Source organism: Argopecten irradians, chromosome 4, assembly GCF_041381155.1.
Source record: "Argopecten irradians isolate NY chromosome 4, Ai_NY, whole genome shotgun sequence".
Lineage (NCBI taxonomy): Eukaryota > Metazoa > Mollusca > Bivalvia > Pectinida > Pectinidae > Argopecten > Argopecten irradians.
This window is the reverse complement of record NC_091137.1, coordinates 24,006,534-24,031,995: the sequence shown is the minus strand read 5'-3', so window position 1 is coordinate 24,031,995 and position 25,462 is coordinate 24,006,534. Positions and strand designations below refer to the sequence as shown.

The window sequence follows — 25,462 nt, the reverse complement described above, 5'->3', positions numbered from 1 at the left end:
TGTGTGTATTAAAAGTGTGTTTTAGACATTTGTATATGTAAAATGGAATTAGCATATGCCATGGTATCTACAATATTTAATATATAAACGTTATGGAAGATTTTTGTCGAAAATTGTAATTGCGTTTTAATAACACATGCTAACAATTAATTTCTGAGACTACCTTAAAAAACGTTTCTTTTTATAAGATTGTATCAACTATTTTGATTTACAGGTCATTTTGAGATATCTATCAAAACAGTTAACAACAAATACTTACATTTTATTGGTATTTTTTAATCTTTACATTTCAATAGTTTTTATCACTGACATTAAATCGTATTAAGATTTGTTATCTGTTTTATTCTATATGAATACTCGGAACAAACCAAAACTTATTGAATAGAGTAACATCCCACCCAGATTTTGCTGGAAACCATGTTATATCAGCTTAACAAAAAGTTCTATAATGACAACATCTTTTTAATTGGTGTGGAAATAACATAAACATTATATATACTTCGTAATTGGGAATGTTCAGGTATCAAAACCCTGATTTTGGTATATAAAGAACGAAACTAGGATAAACTATGATGCTGAAAAATGGAGGAAAAAAACCACTTGAAAATAAATTCAAAGAAAATATTTGTTTGTTTCGAAATCGAAACTATAATCAATTAATGTGCCACAAATTAACAAAAAATTGGCTATTACACCATTAATCAGTAAGACAATTTTGTTTTATACATTCGTGAATGACTCATGAATCAAATAAATGGAACAGGGCTAACGGCATGCGTTGTATGCGTGTATCGATTGACTGTATTCTATCATGTGTTACTTCAATCAATAGATCCATATTCTATATGTAGCTTCAAGGTATTGCATCTGCTAAAAATAGGCATTTATGTTTTAAACCTAAGGAGTGTATTTAAAACTTAGTAGTGGTTATACACTGTAAAGCCGTTGGTACATCTTCGAGAAAGTTATATCAAAAGCAAGAATAGCGCATCTTTTCGTATTGATAACTAAAAAAGATACTTGTAATCACTGCCGTTGTGTATTGATATTCTGACTTTAAAACGAACGATCGAATGAAAATATGTAGTTAGCTAGGCGCACATCAGCTAACCATACTCAAGTTGTGAGGTCATGATCCGTCGGTAACGTGTTACACATTTATACACATATATATAGTCTCGTTTTAAACCGAAAGTGCAGCCATTTTATTAGCACGGTAAGTGGCCATGGTAAGTCGCACTATTCATTATCATCATCACCTATCCTTCAAGGTCGAATTGTGTGCTCATTCTGTAAATGATATACCTATCAACAACTAATATTTTATATAAGTATCATGATGATGTTGATAGTTTAACTACACTATGTCACAATGTCATTTGTTAATATAGCTAAGATACATAAATAATTTCATTGTTCATAGTAATGTTTTGGAAAGTCAGTATCGATTTTCCAAATCATCATATATAATGTGGTTATGTATTTCACGAATTTTGTTATCAAATTCAAAATATAACGCTGATAAACACATAACGTTGATAAACACATATATAACGTTTTTGGGTCGATCGATATTTCGAGGCTATATATATAGCTTTATTATATCTTATGACATTCGTTCTGGATATTATCACTGTCAGTTGTGCATAGACCATGATATTATGCCGTGTATACAGACATTATACACCTAAATTTAACAATACGGTATACATTATTTATAGGCTTAATTTGCCATACATACGTGTGATATGTGTGATTTATATAAAGAAATTTCATTAAGTTATGTATTTGAATTTATTGGCACATACAAATGTTTTGGCATACATTTGTATGTGTCATATCATTCTGCATGTATGTAACAGTATATGTAGACTGAGATAGCGAGTCTAGTACGTGTGACACATATATATACACGAAGTTACTGAACGTGATAACATGTACATGTGTGTACATATGCTTGTACTGATTATAACAGCAGCAGGGTACGATATCGTTCGTGTACCATATAATAATTATGCGTTTTACAAATTTTGCTCTAACAACTAAAATATGTAATTTCTCAATTATAATCGGGTTAAATGAACATTAAAAAGCCTCGCACATATTTACTATTCAACATCAAAAGACAAAACAGATATATATATATATGTATAGCTATTTGTTAATGTTTAAATTATATATTTGCTATTGGGAATTTTTCACTTTCCAGTCTTTTTATGGCAGATGAAAGCCGCAGTATCCGGGGAAATCAGTATCCGACAGCTGTTCTAGTTGGTTTTAGAACTTGTGACTTTTGGTGGCTTTCAACTACGAGCTAATTTTCCCCTCTAAGTAGCTATGGTCATTTGATGAGAGCCTAAGTTAAAAATGCGATAGTGCATGTGTCACGGTATTACATAAACTACGGTCGCCTTGCTAAAAGGGTCATTGAAAGGTTTAGATTGCTAAAAGGGTCATTGAAAGGTTTAGATAGTGGAGAAAAGCGGGACTAATCGGAGAAAAAACCCGGGGTCAGTACCGTGCAATAATACAAAGGTTCATTATATATTAGCCTCCAGTTATAGGATCCAAATGAAATATTGTACCCGGGAAACTTTTGCATAGTGTTCGTCCATATATCCTATCTTGCGAGTGTAGAGAAAGTTTGGATATAAAATTCAGTGCAACAAAAAGTCAGCAGGCAAACGCTTGTGCTGTAAATACTTTTTTATTTAATGTGTCCATCCTACCTCGTGCTAAATCATATCTGGGCACTATCTATACAACAGTGGACTATAACGAGTAGTAGAATGAGACTGATAATAATGTTGACTTTTTTTGTTTCAGGTATGATATAATATGTCTTGGTGAAGAGTGTGATTAAGCTATATTGCGCACGTACGATTTTCGATAATATATCAATCTTTTCAATAATTTGAAAAATCCATCGTAATGTTCAACGCAAACCAATGGCATCCAATAATGACATCTACACGTACAATAAAGAGGACATATGTCCTATCTGTCTGGACACCTATAGGGGACCGAAACTGCTGCCGTGTCGGCACACATTCTGTACAGTTTGCTTAGAAAAACTTGTAAAAACTGATGATCCCAATAGCAACTGTGAACTAAATTGTCCATGTTGCCGCACGAAGCATCGCTTACAAATGAGAGGAGTCTCAGGATATCCAAATAACTATTTCGTCCGCGACACAACATCACAGGAACACTCTAAAGCTACTGATGGTTGTTTTGATCCTATAGAGCAACATACGGATGTGTTGTGTTCGGATGACTTGGAGGAGGATGGAGAGAGTTTTAAGGAAACACGTTTGATAGATGAGCAACAATGGACAAGGCCAAGAGTTTTGAGGTTTCCGCGAGACCGCACCAAAACACATCACCACTGCGCGTTCTTGTGTAGCATAGCATTTGAATGGTCACAAAAAGTCACATGTCTGTGTCCGATTTCCCGAGGGTTCTGTCTGGCGGTTACTGACTATAGTAATGTTATCAATAAGATTGACTCAAAGTATGGGCAAGTTGTTTATCAATACCACGTGATGCCAAGTGTCAACATCCATGACATAGTAGTTAAAGATGAAGGATGTTTGCTTCTATTAGCAAGTGCAGTTGGCAGGATTCTTTCTTACCAAACACGATCGAATACATATACCACGTTCATCAGCTTGGTGGACTTCAGAGGCAGTCATATGGCTTTAATGTCGGATGGACGCTTGGCTATATCTGGAGTGAACACTTCCGGTTCTTCTAGCATTATGGACGAGTTTGGTCAGTTGTTACTTTTCTCTAACGATGGAACTCTCTTGAAAAAGATTGGTGACGAGTATATGTCATTCCAGCCAGGTTGCATATCAATCAATGCGTTTGAAAATAGAATTTGTATCACTGATGTCAACCGTAACTTAGTTTCTGTCTTAAGAGCTGACGGTTCGCATATTAACGATTTTACAGGAAGAACCAATGAACGAAAGGTTCTCCGATCGGTTTTAGGGGCTGCCTGGCCAAGGTCGAATGTTACTCCTAAAGGACTATGTTGTGATGCGGAAGGGAACATATTAGTCGTGGATGAAGAAACCTGTTCCATATTTTTTCTCGACTGGGACGGATTCTTTCGCGGGTTCATAGTTTTGGAGGACCGAGAGGGCGAGGAACTTTACAAGCCGTTTCACATTGCATATGATTCGATGGGCACTTTATGGGTGGAGGATAGGGTCAGAAGGAGAGTAAACGTCTATAGGACTTCACAGTTCATCAATGTATTGGTCAAACACACGTCAGAGTAGATGCTGCAGCCATCTCCTTGATCTAATTATGCGTTTCGTTATATTGCCCCCGCTTTTTTAAAATATATTGTTATGCACCTTTTATGATAACTTGTGCTATAATTAAGCAACTTTAAAGGAAATGTCCTGTAACATTACGAGTCATTATTAGATTGTTATGTCATTGCCTATCAGTAGCTCCTAAGGAACCTTGAAAATATCACTAATTTGTTACTTACTTTTTATCCAATATCACTCAATGATAGTAAGATTAATTACAATATAGATGTTTCCTTGATTTCTTTTTCAATCGTGACTTTGACAGATAAGGACCTATAGATATATCCTCCAACTTTGATATGAACACATTATGCGGCAGAATGTATGTACATTTCGATAACCATATTTTATATAATTTAATATCATTCAAGACAGAAACGTTGTACATCTGTACGTTTGCCATCTTTTGTTGTGAATGTGAAGTTGTCTAGTGGAGCTATTTTTGACTATATTTAATCGATGGAATTTTACATTTGGTGGTAGATGGTATATCTATATGGTGTATATGTTGTAGTCATTTTATGCTAAACTGTGTCCTACACCTGTACCACATACGAACACCTAGAGACTTCTGCCATCTGCATGATTTTGTTATCCACAGACTGTTTATCGTATCCATTGTCTCTATAGCAACTATAGCAACTTCAATGCCACAGGAGTTACCTCCCTTTATAACAGAATCACAGAACTGTATCGTCGCATATTGAAGTCGTGAAACGATGTCAAAAATCACACAGCCAGTATGGATCTACATAGAATTCTATATTTTTCATAAATTTCTTTTCGAAAATTGCTACGAGAAAGAGAAAAAAGAGCACAAAACACTGAAACAAATAGTTCAACTCGGCGGCTTCGGCCTAAATAATCAAATGACATTCGTAATTAATTATATGCTTAAATTCTGTCTGCATGTATCTATTGTCTTCTGACGTATTTGAAGTGAATTTCGAAATACATTATACAATTAAATGTTAAGCATATAAGTTCTAACAACACATTAACAATAGTTGACCTTCGTTTACACGAACTTGTATAATTGAGAAACCCTGTGTAATTCGAAGTATTTGATTGGCCAAGACATTACATTTTGCAATGTATCGATAACCTAAAAAATCAGAAATAATAGCAAGGTTTATACGACCATTAATATGAATCCAAGTAAAGAAGTTTGATTGGATTTTGATTTTTGTGTGTGAATGAGTGCATAAGCCTATGTTTATTATATATTTTTATGTATTTGTCTGGTGATTTAGTTTCATTTTATAGTTTTATGATTATTAAAATATTGTAATCATATAAACTTGATTGTTTCTGGTGTTATTATACCCTTGCCAATGCCGCTATATTTATTCTCGGTTTACATAATATAGGTAACGGTCCGTTGCTACTTACCCTTTGTATATGCAGTTTCTATTAAGTAAACATAAACACAAATATACCGCAGTCTCCCAAAACACGCACACGTACTTCATACACACAACACACCGCACACATGGGAGGTCGTTCTTACATGACTCTGGCTGTGAAAGGTAGGTTTCGCCCAACCAAATAAATATTTTTTTTGTGAAATGCTATAAACGGAAGAAAAGATGAAAAAAAAACATATTAAAATATCAATTTAATTTCTTTATGCGTTTGAGATTGAACAAATGTGTCTTGAATACAAAATTGAAGGAAATCCTTGATTTATTACTGTGTCCGTCAGACAAAATAGTATGCAAATGAAGCTGTTAACTACCACCCTTTTAAACTTATGATACAAACACCATTCTGTCTTTAAAAATCATTATTGTAATTCGACTAGTCTGTAAAACGATCACTACACACACTGATTGTGCCAAGTTTTTATACATTGCCTCCAAACAATTAATATTCAAAAAGACCGCTATTACTTTTGCCGAGCCATTGTTTACACGATAACGCGGACACAACCCTTAACGTTGCAAGCCATATACCCCTCATAGGATGTTAGACAGACATGGTTGTACATCTGTGGAAAAGAATATAATTCGTCGATACGTTCATAGATTATTATATTTTGGGTTGAAGAATTTCTATGTGGGATTAAAAGATAAATGTACTTTGAATATGTTCGTATACGTAATCACTTTTTACGTATACTTTTTTTTAAATAAATGTGTTTACTACGGTGATCGTGAATTGCTCTCTGTCACGTTGCCAACCTTGTGAGTTTAATCATAGTTTAGTTTTGAAATATTTTACTGAACCGATATGATAATGCACAATTTTTTAAACTTGATATATGAAGCACTCTCCAATAACTAATATTACAAATTATATACATGTCCATTGCATACTGTAACAGTATTTTTAAAAAGACTATGCATTCGCGATGACAAAACAATCATAACGCATCGTAGTTGCTCGAAAGCAAACGCTTATATAAATACAGTAAACCTTAGCCTTAATGCGTCTTCTTTGTGTTTAGGGCTTGATTTTCTCCCACCATTCACTGATTTGCCACCGACTTTAGCCGTGGGAGATTTCTCTGTCAATCCCTGGGTTATGACAATTTGCACGCGCTAACCTATTGAACCTGTAGACAATTTTGTGACGTTATGATTTCATGCGGTGTGACCGTGGCGTGAATTGTCGATGACGTCATTAATATTGACGTGCAGACGACGGAACCATGTTCATATCGCGTTGAAAATGCTTCTTTTCAGGTAATTATCTCTTCATTTTATTTTGTATGTGGGAGAAAAAAGAATCATTTCCTACCTATGAAAGTGTGAGAACAAAATCACAACCTTTGGGGGAATTCCTGAATGTCCAACCCTCGGCAAGCCTCGGGTTGGACGTTCATGACTTACCCCCAGGTTGTGATTTTTTTGTCACACCATCTAGGTAGGGAAATATTCTATTAATCATAATTAACATCTTCAATTATCTTACATTATCGTAAAGATATAGCTTTTTTCTCTCTTAAATACGAAATGTACTGATGATCTTATAATTAGATTTTAGTAATGTCCTCGAGGAAGTATGACGTTCATGTAAAAATAATGTGGTGATCAGTGCCAGGTCGGTTGATGTTAACTCGTTGATAATTTGTTCATTTACTTAGAAAATATACTGATCACGATATAGCCATATCAATGTTTAAATTGCTTGGATACAAATACACGGAAGATACGAGGAAAATCACTTTACTCAATACATTTGGTATACCTTTAGCTTTTGTATCGACTCCCAGGAGTCTTAAGTTACTAAGGTAGAAATGTGAGTTACCTGTCAATTGTTAGGACGACTGATTCGTGCAATAATAATGTATAACAAAACAGAAAAAAACACCAAACGAACCAACAGTAATTCTGACAATGTGTGTTCTTTCCGCGTTTCCCACAGTTAACAAACATGGGGTTAGATACAAAACATTCTTTCATTAAATATTTTTCTCAGTGTTCGATTTTAACAATTTGGCTCCTATGATATTTCGGCTTGCTAGATTATCATTATTGACAAAACTTTTGTTACTAGGTTTTATCTCTTGTTAAAAATTAGTGATATTTTGTAGATTTAGATGCAGTTGAACAGAACTAGTTGATCAAAATTTCGTATGCGATCTTTGCTAATCTTTGGTAGTATAATTGACATATGATTTGTTGAACAACTTGGAAATTTTCACAAAATATGCAAAAACAAAATACATGTATTTTAGGAAAAATATGTAGCAGGTACGGATTATATCTATTTCACCAGTCAAGTAGCAATGCCATAATAATGTTTTCACGGGTATCCCTACCATTTTTTTAACTGGATTTAGCTTAACAAAAACATAAACGGTTTCTCCATTTGATCTTGGCATGTAAATGGCAAATGTAAGTTATTTTAATGCCAATCTGGTTAAAATTATCTGTTTATCACATCGTTTACTAAGTACAGTGCTTAGCCTCGAATCTGATTGTTTAAATACTGTAATTGTATTAAAATATGTACCGATGTTATCAAAAATATGTTTCCTGCCATGGAATCTTTGACCAACACACCAGGCGCTTGTGAATTGACAGCAGTTTTCCGAGAAATGTACTTAGTATATGTGGTAGTTGGTCGCAGTATTCCGAGAAATGTACTTAAATGTAGTATAAGAAGTAATATATGAAGTAGTATATGAAGTATTCTCTTCGACGACAACTATAGCCATTCATTTCATTAGATTATATTCCCAATTCTCGGAAGATATCCGTTACTTAATAATAGGTTATGTTCACTTGTATTGCAGATACACTGTCGACAACAACTGGGCCCGGCACCATAAAACTATTCCGAGACAGATTTTTGACTCAAGTGTATGATTTTACATAGACTTGAGTAAAAAAAAACATCTGGCTGAGAACATTTTTTGGTGCCGGGCCCAGGCTGCTTAAGGACGACGTTTGCTCTAAACTAAATGCGTAAGGCATAATGTCTACAGGCAGCGACCGAATCAGTCTTTTGACTTCTAAATCGCTGAGTGTTGGTCATGGTCATCAGCTTCCATTGTAATAAACTAGAAAATCTTGGCCAAATGACAAAGACTTAACCAACGCTTATCTAAGGCGTCAAAAAAATTGACATTTGAGATTTTTATGTTATAAATGAAGCATTGTTATGTATCTTACTTATAAAATCGATCTAAATGGATAAAGAAGACATAGCCAATTACTTATTAAAGACAGCTTTATTAGCTTAATAAGAAGCATACATTAGATTTGCATTCATAACTGAAAACAGTTATGGTTTTAAAAGCAACTAGGCTTGAACACTTGAAATGAACACGTCTAGGATTGGATAGATTTTAATCACAGTCTTGTCATCGTAGCAGATAAATGATTTCATTTATTGAATGTTTTGTGAATTTAAAATCAGGATCTGCCATTAGTACATCGTTAAAACATTGATGTCGTCATCTGTTGACGACTTTTGACAGGTACAGTTGACACAATCAACATACTGTCCACAGGAACATGACTGTGTCACAAAAGACACAATTGATAATAATTTGGCACGGAATTCTCCTATAAATAGCCAGCAAAATGGAGTCAGTACTGATGGCACGAGGGATATGGTGTAAGTAGTGTCGATCGCATCAAGTGAGGGATAACACTGGTTAACTGATGATGGTGAGCTTCGACAAACAAGAATCAATACCATCACAATTATAAATGGAATCCAGCAACAAATCGTCATCAGACTTACAAGCCACGTGCCAATTGTAAACATGCGTAGACGTCCATCCACTTCCGTTTCCGGTTGAGGGATTTGTGAATGTTCCCGTCTGAATTGCATTATTTTGTACATGACATGCATAACGATAACGGTGATTAAAAGTAGACATGGCGGCAAAACCAAAAAGATAATTGTCATTGAAAAATGGTAATTGGTGTTTGAGAAAAGGCATAATTGGTCTGCAAAGTCCTCTTTTGTATTTGAAGCAGTATTTGTCTCTGTGAGGAACAATGGTACATACGCAATTAAAATGAAAATCCACGGACTCAGGACCAAAATCATCTCTATAATCTTGTAAGAGCGTAATTTTATGTGTCCATTATTGTGAAGTTTACTCATGAGACAGAAAATACACATGGTAACGAGGATGAAGCACGACAGTGCTCTATTACAGTAAGCCAGTCTTGACCAAGCATTACAAACCTCGCTCCCATAATTAATGTTTGCATTTCCATGGTAGATCAAACTGATTGGAATAACGAATATTGCTGTGATAATGTCCGAGACACACAGACTAAGGATGTTCCGAATGAAGCCGTTCGTGTGTAATCTCGTCGACGTGAAGACAACAATGAGAGCTGTGGCGTTGGTCAAGATGGCGACTACCGATATCGGAATGCGCGACCCAAACAGGGCGCGTGTTTCGTCTTCCATTGCCAAAGTGAAAACCAGACAACCTAGAATATAGCAACAACGTAATCATGTTAAAATATGCATACCTTAGATAGTTACTTTAAGTTCAAACAATGTTTTGTAAATAATAGTGTATAAACTGTCGTAATATGAGAAAAGATTAAGAAATATAAAACTTTTGAAAAGACAAACCTGTTTCCTTACATATCTTGTTACTGTAACACGATATCAAGATAAAACCTAATTTATGACGACAATACACACCCAATACGTGTATTGTAGATTGTATTTTGTTTGATTTTACACCGGATGGTAAAACAAGCAGTGACGCAACAAATCCGCGAATAAACTGAATGCGGATGTGGGTCGCAATTTATAACGTAACGCTTATATTGTAAGGATATTTCGAAATGAACCACAAAAATTGTGTGTTCATATACGCATGAAGTAATGATCCAAAAGTAAGGCCAATTAAAAGTCGAACTATTCGTCCACCTCAGTCATATTTAATAACACTGTTTAAAGTGTAATACACAAACGTCTTTAACAAGCATACAAGATGTAATGTAAGTCAAAAAGTTTGTGGATAATGAAAGAAATTATTGTGGCAAGTTCGCCCGGATTTTAGCCCGGATTTTAGATTTTCAAAGTTAGTTATTGGGAAAATTATCCATACGCTTGAAGCTATGAATGCCTTGAAAATGCATTACATTTGTATATGTAGTGTATATATAGCTATTGTCACACGAACAAACGAGCCTAGCGGGGCAGTGCCTATCACATATATATCATCGTGTTTGACGTCACTGTATACCGAAAGTAGAACGCAATAATGACACCAATATCTACCGGAAGTTGGTCCACTAAGCCATAATACCAGGGCTAGCATGATAAGTAAAAATACCCACTTGTGTTGAGTGTCAACGAGTAATTAACGTCTTTGTCAATCAATAATTTATTGATTTCAGTAAACGTATATGTAACACAAAACATTACAGAACGAACTTATATAACTACATGTACATGTATGTAGGCACATACATGTACCACTTCACATGACTCGATATCAATACAGATAGAAGTAATATTTTACACAAGAATTTGTTATAGAAACCTGTATGACAGTTCTTTGAAAAAGACAATTGATATCATAGACAATATGTAATTACCTACATCTGATTATAATTACCCCTACTTTGAATTACTTACCTGACGCCCGGTTCTGTCAGGTGTGCGGCTGTTTATTCTCGCCTGTGTGGATCCTCATCGATATACAGGTACACTTATTGACATTGTATATTCGTTCACTCTTGACTATATAGTTGATGCTTTTTTCTTAAAACGTTCGACCCAATTCGAGATATCCCTGTAGGCTATCACTATCTGAAAGACTTAGCTGTTACCTACTATTTCACTTAAAACGACACCTAGCTGAAGGGTCACAATAATAGCTTATGTACATAGGAAACTATGTCAGCTGCTTACCTGGGCGCCCTTATTTACCTTTTACTATACAAGGAATATATTCCCTGATGCCAGGTAAAACGATCCTGTACTAAGTGTAAGCTGGCACAGGCATATGACAGTGAAGATATTACATCTACATAACGAATTAAAAACCTAACAGGGATAATTTCTTATTTCATCGTGTTAAACTTCTCAACAGGTAAATTATCAATTCACAAGGGTTGTCTAAAATATCAAACACAACACAGTCTTGTTTGTGTAACGTCACGGTAGACGGAACACGTACTGTACATACAAATGTACAAGAGTTAATTTAGAAGTTTTTAGCAGTAAAGCCTAACACCTAACCCTGGTGTTGTTAATTTTATAAATATTGTTAAAGGTCATTATATAGTATTACATCTAATATCCCCGTCTACACATGTTATCAACAAATAATAAGCTTTAAGGTGTTCATCTACTTGCGTGAATATATACTGCATATTAGATGTTAGGGCACGAATATAATTATAATGAAGTACATGTACACCAGATATTTCTATTGTTAGTGTTTTACATCCTTGTGAACAGCTATGATCATTTAAGGCGGTAAAATCTGCACAAAAATGATAACATATATCGAATAATTCGTACATATAGATGAAGAATGGCAATAATATAACCTCCTCCCGCGCACCTTTACCCATTACATCATGGCGAAGAAGAGATGTAATTATGATAAAAATAAATGTAACTAAACGTAACAATGATATGTCAATAATAACTATAAACAGATACAAGTGTGTACGGAGACTCATAAAAAAAAACACAAGGGTAATAGAACCTGGTGTCCCGGAAGGATGAGACAGAAACATATCAGTTTGTTACTTTAAACATATATGGTCTACGACTTGCTGTTTTTTGTCATAAAAAAGCATTAAAAGTGTTCTACACATTTGTCTTCGCCTCTCTAAGTTTTAAAATTCCATAATTCCCAACTTTTTTAAAGTTCGTATTTGCAAAGTTATTAAATATAAATATTGATTTTCCACGCGTAAAGGTTTAAAATAGCTAGTAAGTCTCCGCAATTACATGAAATACTACTTTAAAATATTTACAATAACAATTTTCAATTTTCATACATTACATTAAATAATGTATAGATTGGTCTACACTGACAAAGTACCAACATTGATAAATGCATCCCCGTAGTACCAAAACATTAACAAATCAACCTATTATATACCGACGAAGAGTTGTTAGGCCCTGTTAATGCACCAATGTGTCTTTTTATGCATCAAAATCACATTATGCCTGTGTATGGCTCACAAGTGTCCGCAAATGATGAAATCATTGGTGCAGTATCACAGTCTACAATTGCGCAGTATCTTTGTCTCCCTTTTGAATTTTTGGTCAGGCCATGGACTAGCTAGTTGATATTTTTCTTTAGTGAGGACATTATTATCATAACTTGTACTAGATAGTGACCATACAAATAAAGCAGTCAAGTGTTCGTCAAACCAAAAATAACTTATCGTTATATTTGTTTAGCTATCAAGCGATGAAATAAATTTGTTTTATATTCTTTTAACAACCTTTTTGTTGATATTGTAAACACTCGTATGTAGAGGTTTGAATACCATTAGAATATAGGAGATTAATAAAAGAATATTTGTAACTCTTGGCGTCGGTGCTATGTGGTGATAGGTTGTTCGTATACAAAGATACATAAGGTAACGCCTCTCTAAACCGGTATATCAATAGTATGAAGATCATAGGCTTATGATGTAAAATTGTGGTAAGTAGTAATCAGAACACAATAATACTGTACACACACACACACACACGTTAATTTCAATTAGAGTGAGAGATTGTGAGAGAAGACAGATACAGCTAGAGAGACAGATAGCGGGGCACGAGTGGACAGGGGGGGGAAGGTTAGAATCTTACATGTTATGCCCCTACACGTCATTGGACGACACGAGGTGGTGCAAATGAAATCGAAGCTGAACATTATAAAGAAATCTACATGATTTTGTAAATAGATAATTATAAAGACAGGAACCACAAAAATTAGTCTAAGAGCAATTAATTTTCATATTTATTTTTCGTCTGTCCTTCGATAAGTGGCCAAAGAATTTGATCGACTGAACTGTGGGTAGAAAACGACAAAAGCCATTACTCATAATAGATTTAACGAAATGAAAAAAAATATGAAAAAGAAAGCAATAGACCAATAATTCATGAAAAAGGTATTATTCACGTCTGCAAGATACTGACTCTATCGTTTTATTTTCTACAGCCGTAAAATCCTCTGACGGGATTTTCTTCCTTAATGATGTCAACAGACGAGTGCGTCTAGCAGGGACCCGAAACATAGCCAGCACTGTGATGTATTATGATCAAAGTCAAAATGGCGGCACGTCATCCCTCCGAATCAAGGGGCCAATATCTGAACAGCTGGATATCCTCGTAAGTATACTTATCGGCACTTCAGTGAAAGGATTTATATAAGAATCTAACTAATCTGCCCCAGGACTCAAAGTGTAGAAGTTGTGGCTACCATTGTGAGAATGCATACCAATTAATTTTGAATGTCAGTAGTATTCAAATGTTCGTAGACGACATCTTGTTTTGTGTTATTAGAAAGTTTAAATAAACCTATTTTTAAAATTATTTTTGTTTGACAATGAAAAAATATAATCTAATGATTGAATAGTGATACATTTTGTCGAGCGAACATGTTAACAAGACTCGCCATAATATTTTAATATGTTTCGCTTTAAACTCCTTTCTTTTCGTTTTGTATGTTAAATGAAAGTTTGCTTACAGGCTGTATTACGCTATTCTAAAAAAACCGTCATTTACGGTTATAAAATGAATTTGTTTTCATCACACTTGAGCGCGTCAACAAGCCGAGGCATAAACAGAAAGCGCATTAACACATTTATCATGGAAGCATTTCGTGTCAAATGTTTTAGCTGGTTTGCATAATACTTTTTACCTTATTTTGTAATGTGCATATTTCGAATGTCTGTTTAAGGGATTTACACTTGAAGCGTACAGTAACATCAATTTTGAGTACGAATTTTTCCGGTCAACAGCCACTTCCGGTGGTGACGTCATTGATCCAATGCCTCAAGAAGAAAGCGATAAATGGCAAACTCTCCTGCGTAAACAAATGTCTCCTGTCGATGGATTTTCATCTGTGCCAGATTCAACTGACCATAACGTAACAAGGCGGAATATTTCTTCACACTTAAGGTTATGTATAACACTTCATCATAGTATTTACTAGTCGTACTCTATAATTCTTATAATAAAACAATTCTAACTATTTGATTTTATTGTTACACTTTTACAAATTATTTACGACAATTTTAATTCTTAAAGGGACAATTCAATTAGGTTAATTCTGTTACGTAACCACGAAGCAAATAATGACATAAATACATTGTTCTACATTCCTTATGAAACATATAACAAGAAATATTGACAAAAACCACGACATTTTTTATGTATATTGATTGATACCGTTGAAATTCCAAATCGTTGGTCAATAAGATTAAGCAAGTATAACATGTATGCTGTATTCATACCCGAGCCAAAGTCATACACGTTCATTAAATGCAATACATAACCACTGAAGAGTTTATGAAAACATTTAGACAGGAACATGCACCTAATAACTTAAACACACTACTGTAAGAGCGAGTTGAGCAGTTGTGGACAAAAGAATCTTTACTACATTGGCAAGGCCCAGGGTTCGGCATGCAAGACACCCGACCACAATGGGTAATGGTGGACAGCAAGCGAATTGGAACATTTCGCATGTATTTCACTACTGTGGGTTTTTCTGACATATCACAGTAAAACCAACTAATCTTATTTCCATTAGAACTGGTTTATTTCCGATAAATATGCAAATTGTAATGTACAATTAGACTGAATTGTCCTTTAATGTCATTTAAAAAACAACAACAACAAAAAAAATAATAATCATATTCATTCACATACAATACCCTCAGTACTAGAACGTAACAACTGGTGACACGCCGATTGCTCTTTTCTTTTATGTATCGGATTTCTCGCTTTTAAATTATATTATATATAAGAAAAAAAATCGTTAATCTGGCTATTACTGTTTGATTTTTACCTTAAATTCCTTGATTGATTTCTCCAGTGATACAGACAACAACAACATAAGAGCCAAAACAGTACCTGAAACAGACGATGTAAATCTCCGGACTATGTTGGAGGGAGAAGCTACTCACCCAGATAAAACTGTCGCAGCTTCTCGTGCGAAAATAAGAAAACGCACATTACGGAAACGGAAGCTTAAACTTCGGAAGTCGAATGCTCCAAAATATCTCCCAGAAAACACCGGAAGTGAGGAAATACAGCAAATTTAGTGTCGATGACCTTGAAGGCAATCAAGAACATTAAACAGATTATAACTAAATATGACAAAATGTGTTTTGCACATATCGATCTGTATTCCTAATTATGAAATGCGTTTCTTTATGGTATTTGAATAACACGTAATAATTTCACAGTAATTTAATTCAGAAAGTGTCATTTTCCAATAAAATGTTGTACACATAAAGGACATAATCTTTGACCACTTATCACTACAAAATTAACATTTTTGGTTTTTTTTATTTTGCCATACAGTATTCGTTTTCTTCATAATGCTTCATCTATCCACACAATTTCTCTCTAAAGATGCATCTCTAAAATGATTAGCGTTCTTGTTCCTTTCCTCCTCCCCAGGCCGTACGTCAGAGAACCGAGCCCGTGGTATTGGTATCGGTATCAGTGTAAGGAGCGGTACTAGACAAGAGGACAATACAGGTTGGTTGTAAAATTCATTTCTGCGGTTGGTTCCGTTCGTTTGTACTGTAAGTTCTTACAGACATCCATGGTCCTTCAAAATAGTACCAATCTTAGTGGTTGAGGTAAATGGAGTCACTAGACCATGTCCGAAGCACCGCCTAGACTTGACACCACCTTGAAATACCATGACCTTTTGTAAATGCTAGTTTTTATTTTCCCATAATTCTAATTACACGCCATTATAAATATTTTCCAGAAGGTGAAAATAATGTCTATCCGCGGAGAGCCAGAAGTGGATACGAATGGCGGAAGAACCCCATCACACAATGCAGTTCAACATGTACCATTGGTATGGACGCTACGCCACAAAGGTCAACGATCAACGATATCAGTTATAATAGAGCTTTGTGTTCGTTTTATAAATTTCACCATCTTAACTATGGCTTCATAGGGAGATACCGTATGTTGAATAATGTAGAATTTTTATCTGAACGCGGAGAAGCTAAATTTATCATTACCTGGAAATGAATTAAGAGACGTTAAACAAATTGTAGTGGCTGTACACGAAACACTATGTCTCTAACTATTCATTTTTCAAAAGTCAAGAATAATTGTTAGCAACGTTCGTAATTATAGTAAATGAAAAAAACCGTGTAAAATAAATACCATACGCGGCAGCTTTTTTGTTAAAGCAATTATCTATTTTATCAGTAGGAAATAATATTCAATTTCAAAGGTTTTCCCTTGAGACATGCTTTGATACGTATGTAATTATATGTTTGGCGTTTTAGGGACACAGATAAATTTGTTTAATTGTGAAAGACAGGATGGTGTCAAAGTCAATGACAGTTTTTGTGACGTCAGTTTGCGTCCAAGTCCGACTTATCACGAGTGTGGGCGGGAACGATGTCAGCCAAGGTAGGTAACTCTCTCTACACATGTATATAGAGATTTGTTGTTTAAAATTGTTTTAACATGCATTTTAAAATTTCTAAATACAAGTTCAGCACCAAGGACAAAACAATCCATCAACATTGTACACATCTGTTTTCTCGAGTTCTGACTTTATGCAACTCATTTGACTGTCAAGGACTTTGATCAAGTGTATTTTGTTTATCCATGAAGGTGGGTTACGGGACCCTGGGCTCCGTGCTCCAGGACTTGTGGGGGCGGGGAATCTGTACGGTCGGTGCGCTGCTGGCAAATGTTGGCCCCTGGATTCGACAGTACCGTGCACGCTTACCTGTGTGATATTCGAGCAGAGCCCTCGTCGTCTAGAAGGTGTGGTGAGATCCCCTGTGGTCCACAATGGGAGGTGTCCTCATGGCAAGAAGTAAGTAGATATCCACAGTAACTAGGAAACGTCCTCACCTCATTGTTCTAGTGGAATCAATTGATTTGTGACATCATTGTTTCTTTTTCAAATAGTACAAAATATATGAAGATTACCTTGTTCAATTTTCAAACAGTCGTGAACATTTATAAACTGATTTTTTTGCACTTTGTATAGCTTACACACAAACTTGAGTTATATACAGGGGACTTGTTGGTAATTAGTTACAGCCCATAAATAATTTATATCTTTCTTAGCGTCTGTAGAATATTTCGATACATATACATGTACATATGTATTTTTGAGACCTGCCTAATATGTTATTTACGTTTTTCATTAAATGTTAAGCCAGATCTTCAAAATGTCTACCATTCTATTGCTACAGGGGTTTATATCGTAAATTCCACGAATATCTAGGATACGCACTGATACGTTATCAATATATTAGGTTAAATTGTACCGAAGGAGTTATTTATACCCTTTTTACAATATCATTGGATTTGCTATCGAGACCCCCCCCCCCCTTAATCCTCTTCTTGTCTGTCACCACATTCTTTCGTCTCTATAGCTTATATAGGTGAGTAATGTGTCAATGTTGTTATAAAGATGTATCTATTTTCTCCCGTAGCAAACATATTTCAAGTTGTTGATATGGGCATTTCAAATGAAATGGTGTCATTTTATTTGGTGCCCTCTTATATATGACATCATGTATCTTAGTGCACTGCTGTTGATGATGTAATCGGTTTCGATATCCTATAAGTGATGACACAATTAATTTAAATCCTATTAAGCATATATGTTTTCATCTGGACCAAGTTTCACCAATGTTCCTTATCTAAAAGACGCTCCACCGCTGACAAATAGTATTTTTCTCTATTAAAACATGAACAGACGAATCAGCATTTTTCTGCAGTTACAAAAGTTACTTACATTACACCATTACCACCATAGGAGTGTTTGAGCTTCTAATTTTACTTCAAGATAAAAAAATATAAAAAACAATTAATTGCGTCCCGAAAAAAATCGTTACACTATGTCCTATATGTCATAAAGTACCGATTGTGCATGCACCAAAAGCAAAATTTTTTTGTTTGTTAATTAGACATGCATATACAAAATTAAACACCAATTATTGTTCAAAAGATGAGTATCGTCTATGCTCTGTCAGCGATGGAGCATCTTTAAGTATTGTTTTAATATAACAGATAATGCTACTGAACAATATGTTTTTGTAACGTCTGTGTAATGTTTTTCTGTAGAGATCTTGATTTAAGGAATGTCCCCCAAGAAGAAGGTTTTGAAAAGGGGGCTTCTTGTAGTTATAAGTGACTGTGTGTGCCTAAATACATATTCTAAACTTATGCCTACAATAAATCTTGCCACTTTCCTCCAAAATGAGTACAGAAAACACGAAAAGCCACATGGACGAGTTTTGAATGTTTTTATTTTTATACAATAAATGACGACATCTGTTCCAGTGCTCTACAAAATGTGGAAATGGCTTCCAGGTGAGACATGTCAAATGTAGCAGCGGAAGTGACGTGTACTGCCCCGCGCGGTCAAGGCCGTCACACCAACGGTCGTGTAATTTGGCGTCGTGTACAAATCAATGGTACACAGTCAGCTGGTCTCCCGTGAGTCATTTATATTTTCATACAATTTCTGAATTGTATAAATTTGTTTTAATGAAACAATAAAGATAATACCAGAAACAGTCTTTATCATCCTGATGTATAATCTTGTTTGACAGGACTTGTTGAAAAAAATGATGAAGTGTGTAATTATAAAATGACAGTTACTGATGCTTAAGTCACTTTGTTGTTTGGTAAGCCTAATGTTTGATTTTTTTCTCGTTTATAATTGCTAACACACTATGAAATTATTTTTCACTAGTGTTCCGGTCCGTGTGGAAGAGGGACACGTCAGCGTCACGTGGGATGTAGGGACAGCCAGGGGCGCCTCCAAGCGGAGACCTATTGTGACCCCAATACCAAACCTCTATCTACTATAGCCTGTGGTGAATCCCTCTACTGTCCACCAACTTGGGTAGCTCAGCCATGGGGTACGGTAGGTGTCATTACTTGTAACTTTGCTTGAGACATCAGGCTACATTTGCTCTTTTTTGTACTCTCCGACTTCAATTATTCCAGCACCCTAAGCTATTTGAAATTTTCGCGGTGCCTAAACAGATGTCTTGTCATACTAAGTCACTTCCTTAGAACAAGATCTTGTCTTACTCGAATGAACATGCTGCAGTAACGTATCGTAATTAGTGGTTACTTGTCTTGATAAAAATGTATTTTTTGTAAAGACTATCATTGTGTATAAATTCGTTATGTGTTGCCCTAGAGTTTTCATCCTTTTGAAGACACCGATTTCAAGGACAGTTTATTTCCCTTTTCTTGACAGTGTAACCTAGACTGTGGGACGGGCGAGGTGTCCCGAGAGGTCAGGTGTGGGTCGGTGGTCGGGGGTAAGTTCCGTCTCCAGTCTGACGTCAACTGTAAACGGTCGCCACGTCCCAAGCTGATCACTTCCTGCCTAGTGGAGGAATGTCAAGCCATGTGGTTCACTACAACGTGGTCTGAGGTCTGTCACATTTTCTTTTTTCTCTAAACGACAATATCATCAAAAGTTTGTTGAAAACTGTATTATGCCATGGAATACTCATTTATCCACAATGTTTATCATAGCATTGCTATAGCGATTTTAATCCAATTGTAGTTTTTTTCAGAATCGTATTGATTTAAAAATTAACAGTAAAAACTGTATTTGTTCGAAAAGCAAATTTCCTATATTTGGTATAAAACTGAAGGACTATTGGAATCTCATTGTGATGCACATTTGAATGTTTAAATGCATCTTGAATGCGTAACTTTTGGATAAGTCCAAAGTTACCTATAACAGCGAATGAAATGTACGAATGAATGAAAAACAAAAAAAGTCGGCAAAATGATCCTTTGTGACTATATCCAGAATGAATTTGACACTCGTTTGTAATATTAGTTTTAGTTCTTATGCTTATTGATATAAGGAAATCGCTTCTCTAATATTGCAATCCTTTCCCAATGCAGTGTTCAGAAACTTGTGGCAATGACGCTGTAAAAACACGAGATGTACGCTGTTTCCATGGAAACCATACGTCAAATAGATGCAACACAAACGACAAACCATTGACTACAGAAAGGTGTAAACTTCGACCTTGTCCCGAACAGGAAGGTTGGTAAAGCTCGCAAGCAAAACAAGCCATCTAAGGAAATAATGTAGAGTCATAAAATATATCTTATTTTGTTTGACAGTGTTTCCTGGCATGAGTTATTTCGACAGTTATATATCAGGTCGCCATTAGCAAGTATACCAGGTGTCTTGCATTCTACAATTTGTTCTGCAATTTTCATAAGTTTCGGTTATTGTTTTGCAGTGAATAGATTGAATAGAAACTACACTTTGTTGTTTAAAATACTAGTCGTTTCAATGGTGTAATAATTAGGGATAAATTGCTGCACCTCGACTTACACCTTATTAATTTAAAACAGCCATGACCTGTGAATTTTGGGTCAGGGCCATACTGACTTTAAAAGGCATTCATTGCCTAATCGGTCTCCTGTATATGATTAAGGTACTTGTACAACCTTTAAACAGCTATGAATGCAACAAAAACTATTAGAAACACTAGAACCCATACACTATTATGGTCCTTCTTTCTCGGAGAAAATTAGAAATTCCATCGTTTCTTGTTTATGTGTAAGTGTTGTATATACAGTGATTTACTCGAACACACGAGATCTCGACAAAAATTTGTGTTAGTTTTTGAATTAAGTAAGTTCTCATCAGTGTAAATTTGTTTTCGCAGACGACCTGTGTGATAGTGACCGAATAGAAAACTGCCATTTATTGGTAGCAGATTTGTGTAAACAAGCATACTACAAATCCCAATGTTGTGTCACGTGTCGACGAAAAACAGGGGAGACAGAACCTTAACTCAACTCAGGTCATGGTGGGTCTAGTGAAACAAAACTCAAACCGGACGACAAATCTAATTTGAAACCAAGTATGAACAAAGAACCATAACTACAGGCCAATAGAACAAGGAAGGAAACTCGGGACATGAAATATAGGAACTGCATGAACAGGGGCGACAACTCTTTACTTCAAACCACGAAGAAACAAGGAAGTTAAACATTGTATATCAGATTAGGAATAAGAAGGATAGAACAAGAAACCAAAGTCAGGTGAAGTGGAAAACCTAACTCGACTTAAAACAAAATATAAATAATGTATAAATCATTGGGAGGTAGATGAGGGGGTATAATGTAGCTACAGACCTTTCACCTTCAAGCTATCCAGGAAACGATAACACAAATAAAATATGTACAATGAACCAAAAACTCTAGCCAAGAAGAAAGACGCAAAGGTGTTAGTTCAAAGACACGAAATGATAAGGACACGGGACAAGTACTTTGACATAAAACATGTAAACTAGCAAAAATAGATACTTTCCAAGGAAAAGTAAACATATCTCTCAATTCAAATCAATAAATAGAAAATTATTAGTAACAAATAAAATATAGGTTCCATTTCATACAGAAAAGGGTGTATATTGGACACCTGAGGGAGTTTTTTTTCAGATATTCTATACGCTTGGTTTGTCAATACCTACGTATGTCTTATAACTGCAAATCATTTTCTTTTGTTGTGATTTATTACCACGTTTTTCTGTCTACAAGTTTTTTCATGTCGATTGATTTTTTTGGTTTATAGTAAAAAATTGCATGTGTAATCGAAACAATTTTATGATGATTAAGTTTTCACATATTCTAATCTCCCCGGAGTAAGTCATATTGAATCGCATTCGAAAATATGGAATGGTTAATTGGCATATCAATATTGACCATCGAAAAACTATTAAAAACAATGCAGCTTGATAACGCTTACGTCATCGACAGTGTGTTTATTTGGTGCAACGATACATTCGGTAATGAGGCAAAGTAAGTCAAACTTGTTAAATACCAAATGTTACATGTTATTGTAGCTTTGTTTACATTCCACAAATTGTCTTATAAATATTGATTTTGGAATGTTTACATCATAAGTGTTTATATTTCATACCTCATCCATGTAAGTCCTAAATCTACAACTTGATATTCTTCTCGGCATAAAATGTGTAAATATCTTCTTTTTTTTCATTTTGTGAGTGTCTGCTAATTTACTGTATGCTAATTTGACATGAATAAATGCTTATACAAGTTTGAATGCTATTTTACATCTGCTTGCTTTATTTACTCATAAAAGCATTACGATTAGACCCTGACAACACATAGCATACAAACAAGGGAATACAGACTATTTCCCTCGACACACGTGTATTAAACGAGTCATATCGAATAAAGGATTGTTTTTGAAGTTCTGATGGTCATTAGTTGTATTTAGTCTCTCGCATGTTGCATAACGAGGGGATAACTATTGTATGTTCATCATCACTCCAGTCAGTTGACTGGAAAACGACTCCGATCCGTATTTGTTCTACATGTCGCAGTAGGAAACATTGCCAGCAGGACGTGACAGCTTTTGGGCTTCTTCCTACTAATACAAGGGGTTATAAAAGTTAACGCTTATAAGCAAAGATTCTTTAGAAAATTATATTTCGTATTGAGAGTTATTTCCCTTGAAACATAAAAAACGACGCGTAGAATCATTTTATTTGGAACACGGTGATAAATTACATAGCGATTTCTGACACCCTTCGAACTTCTCATGCATTTTACATAGATTGAATGATATTAAATAATGTCAATACACGAAGTGTCGTCTGCCAGAAGCGTGTATAATCCTAGATAGGATTATTGATCTTGAAATAAGTCTGTTAAATAAACGCTCTTTCCTTGTGCTTAGAACCTTAATAGCACAAAAATAAAAGCCATTAAAATTAATTGTGTCATTAAATCTGCAAAATAACGCAGGGGTTCAACTATGTAAATCACACAAAGTATGGGTGTTGTGTCATTTGAAAGTCGCTAATGAATCACGGGAACATTTTTTATAGAAAACACAATGTTCCTTTGACAAGTTTTAAGGGGGAAATGTCACGTATCGTGGACGTTAATAAAGGTTTAAAGTTATAGAGGAACTATTACATTTCAACACATGTTTTTATTATATTTTCTCTTATCAAAGCTACATTTCAAGAATTTCGGCACTCTATCTGAATATTGAAAAGGGTAGAAAACAAGATATCCCACTACAGAATAGATTGTGTACATGTTGTGATTTAAATGAACTTGAAGATGAATATCACTGTCTATTACAATGTCCATTTTATGTTTATTTACGTCAAAAGTATATTAAGAAATATTATTACAGAAGACCAAGTGTTTTTAAATTAGTCAAATTATTAAGCGTTAACAACGTTAAAGAATTACAAAATACTGGTAAATTCATTCATTTTGCTTTTAAGAAAAGGTCAGAAAAGTTAAAAAGTTTAGACATTTGGCTGGAAATTTAATATCTATTATATAAATCACTCTCCATCTCTTTTGTTATATCAAATGTATATTTTACATGATGTAATTTGTACTTATGGACCGTAAGGTCCACAGAATAAAATGAATTGAATACACCCTTTTATATGTACATATCAAGGTGAAATGAGTCGGTGTTCCAGACCTATTTACAATGTATATATCAATGTATATATCTACAGGTGAATTATGTAGTACCCGATTTTCTGGTTGAAGGATCAGGTGGAATGCAATAAAAAGTGACACAAACACGCAATATATACATCCTTTAAATCAACTGTAAGTTCCTTTCTGTCCGTCTTCAAAAGAAAATACATTGTATATGGGCATCACTTTATCGGCATTGCATGGTGTTAGCGGTGGTGACGTCATTGGCGGCGTCGTTGTGCAGTTTCCCTGGTTCTTTTGATTGACCCATCGACAGATCAAGGTAGCTTATCGTCTGCCAAGTGTTATCAATTTGTGACGGATCAAAATAGTAATAATGTCGTTTGATAACCAAATAATTTGAATTCTTTTCAACCGTGACAGTAAATATTACATGGCTGAAAGCGTGGGTGTCCATGTAATGTTTAAGTATACATATAAATTTCGTTATTACTGTATAAAGACTCCAAACATCTTTATCATATTAATTTCTTTGCCAATTTCCACAAATTTCTGGCTCGTTTTCTCAGAAAGAATTCGACTAGAAAATGCATTATCATAAGTAGCATCTCCAATCGGACTGAACTGTCGTCCCCAAATTTCACCTATATATACATTTGAAGAAGATGTAATAACAAGTAAAGTTACAATGTTTTCAAAATTATCTCTTAATGCAAATTTTCTGTTCATCACAGTTTAAAGGATGAAAAAGTTAAGAAAAATAAGGTGGTGAGGAGGAAGAAGGTAAGAAAAATAAGATGGTGAGGAGGAAGAAGGTAAGAAAAATAGGATGGTGAGGAGGAAGAAGGTAAGAAAAATAGGATGGTGAGGAGGAAGAAGGTAAGAAAAATAAGATGGTGAGGAGGAAGTAGGTAAGATAATAAGGTGGTGAGAAGGAAGAAGGTAAGATAAATACGGTGGTGAGGAGGAGGAACGTAAGAAAAATAAGATGGTCAGGAGGAGGAACGTAAGAAAAATAAGGTGGTGAG

General features: G+C 34.9%; 3 protein-coding genes across 5 annotated transcripts in view; 2 read left to right on the top strand and 1 right to left on the bottom strand.

The window, feature by feature from the left end:
- Positions 1 to 24,325, top strand: part of LOC138321053 (ADAMTS-like protein 2) — a 121,079-nt gene extending 96,754 nt beyond the window's left edge. The window contains exons 8-19 of the mRNA XM_069264451.1: positions 13,939 to 14,108; positions 14,680 to 14,900; positions 15,820 to 16,025; positions 16,410 to 16,490; positions 16,729 to 16,821; positions 17,264 to 17,390; positions 17,598 to 17,805; positions 19,287 to 19,442; positions 19,702 to 19,875; positions 20,218 to 20,397; positions 20,883 to 21,027; positions 21,662 to 24,325. Coding sequence (XP_069120552.1) covers positions 13,939 to 14,108; positions 14,680 to 14,900; positions 15,820 to 16,025; positions 16,410 to 16,490; positions 16,729 to 16,821; positions 17,264 to 17,390; positions 17,598 to 17,805; positions 19,287 to 19,442; positions 19,702 to 19,875; positions 20,218 to 20,397; positions 20,883 to 21,027; positions 21,662 to 21,789 — 1,889 coding nt within the window. The 3' untranslated portion in view covers positions 21,790 to 24,325. The remainder of the gene's footprint in view (positions 1 to 13,938; positions 14,109 to 14,679; positions 14,901 to 15,819; positions 16,026 to 16,409; positions 16,491 to 16,728; positions 16,822 to 17,263; positions 17,391 to 17,597; positions 17,806 to 19,286; positions 19,443 to 19,701; positions 19,876 to 20,217; positions 20,398 to 20,882; positions 21,028 to 21,661) is intronic.
- On the top strand, positions 1,166 to 5,628 carry LOC138321054 (uncharacterized). Of its 2 annotated transcripts, none has more exons than XM_069264452.1 (2): positions 1,166 to 1,229; positions 2,827 to 5,628. In XM_069264452.1, the coding sequence occupies exon 2, from the start codon at positions 2,949 to 2,951 to the stop codon at positions 4,287 to 4,289; it is 1,341 nt and encodes a 446-aa protein (XP_069120553.1). In that variant the 5' UTR covers positions 1,166 to 1,229; positions 2,827 to 2,948; the 3' UTR covers positions 4,290 to 5,628. The 2 variants fall into 2 exon arrangements, with proteins under 2 accessions (XP_069120553.1, XP_069120554.1); XM_069264453.1 differs by having other exon boundaries at positions 1,168 to 1,216.
- Positions 8,995 to 11,856, bottom strand: LOC138321056 (D(1B) dopamine receptor-like). 2 transcript variants are annotated; one of them, XM_069264456.1, is made up of 2 exons: positions 11,400 to 11,856; positions 8,995 to 10,234 (listed from the first exon to the last, which is right to left on the bottom strand). In XM_069264456.1, exon 2 carries the CDS (start codon positions 10,209 to 10,211, stop codon positions 9,207 to 9,209), a length of 1,005 nt encoding a protein of 334 aa, XP_069120557.1. In that variant the 5' UTR covers positions 10,212 to 10,234; positions 11,400 to 11,856; the 3' UTR covers positions 8,995 to 9,206. The 2 variants fall into 2 exon arrangements, with proteins under 2 accessions (XP_069120557.1, XP_069120558.1); XM_069264457.1 differs by lacking the exon at positions 11,400 to 11,856 and adding an exon at positions 10,383 to 10,555.
- Positions 24,326 to 25,462: the final 1,137 nt, after the last annotated feature.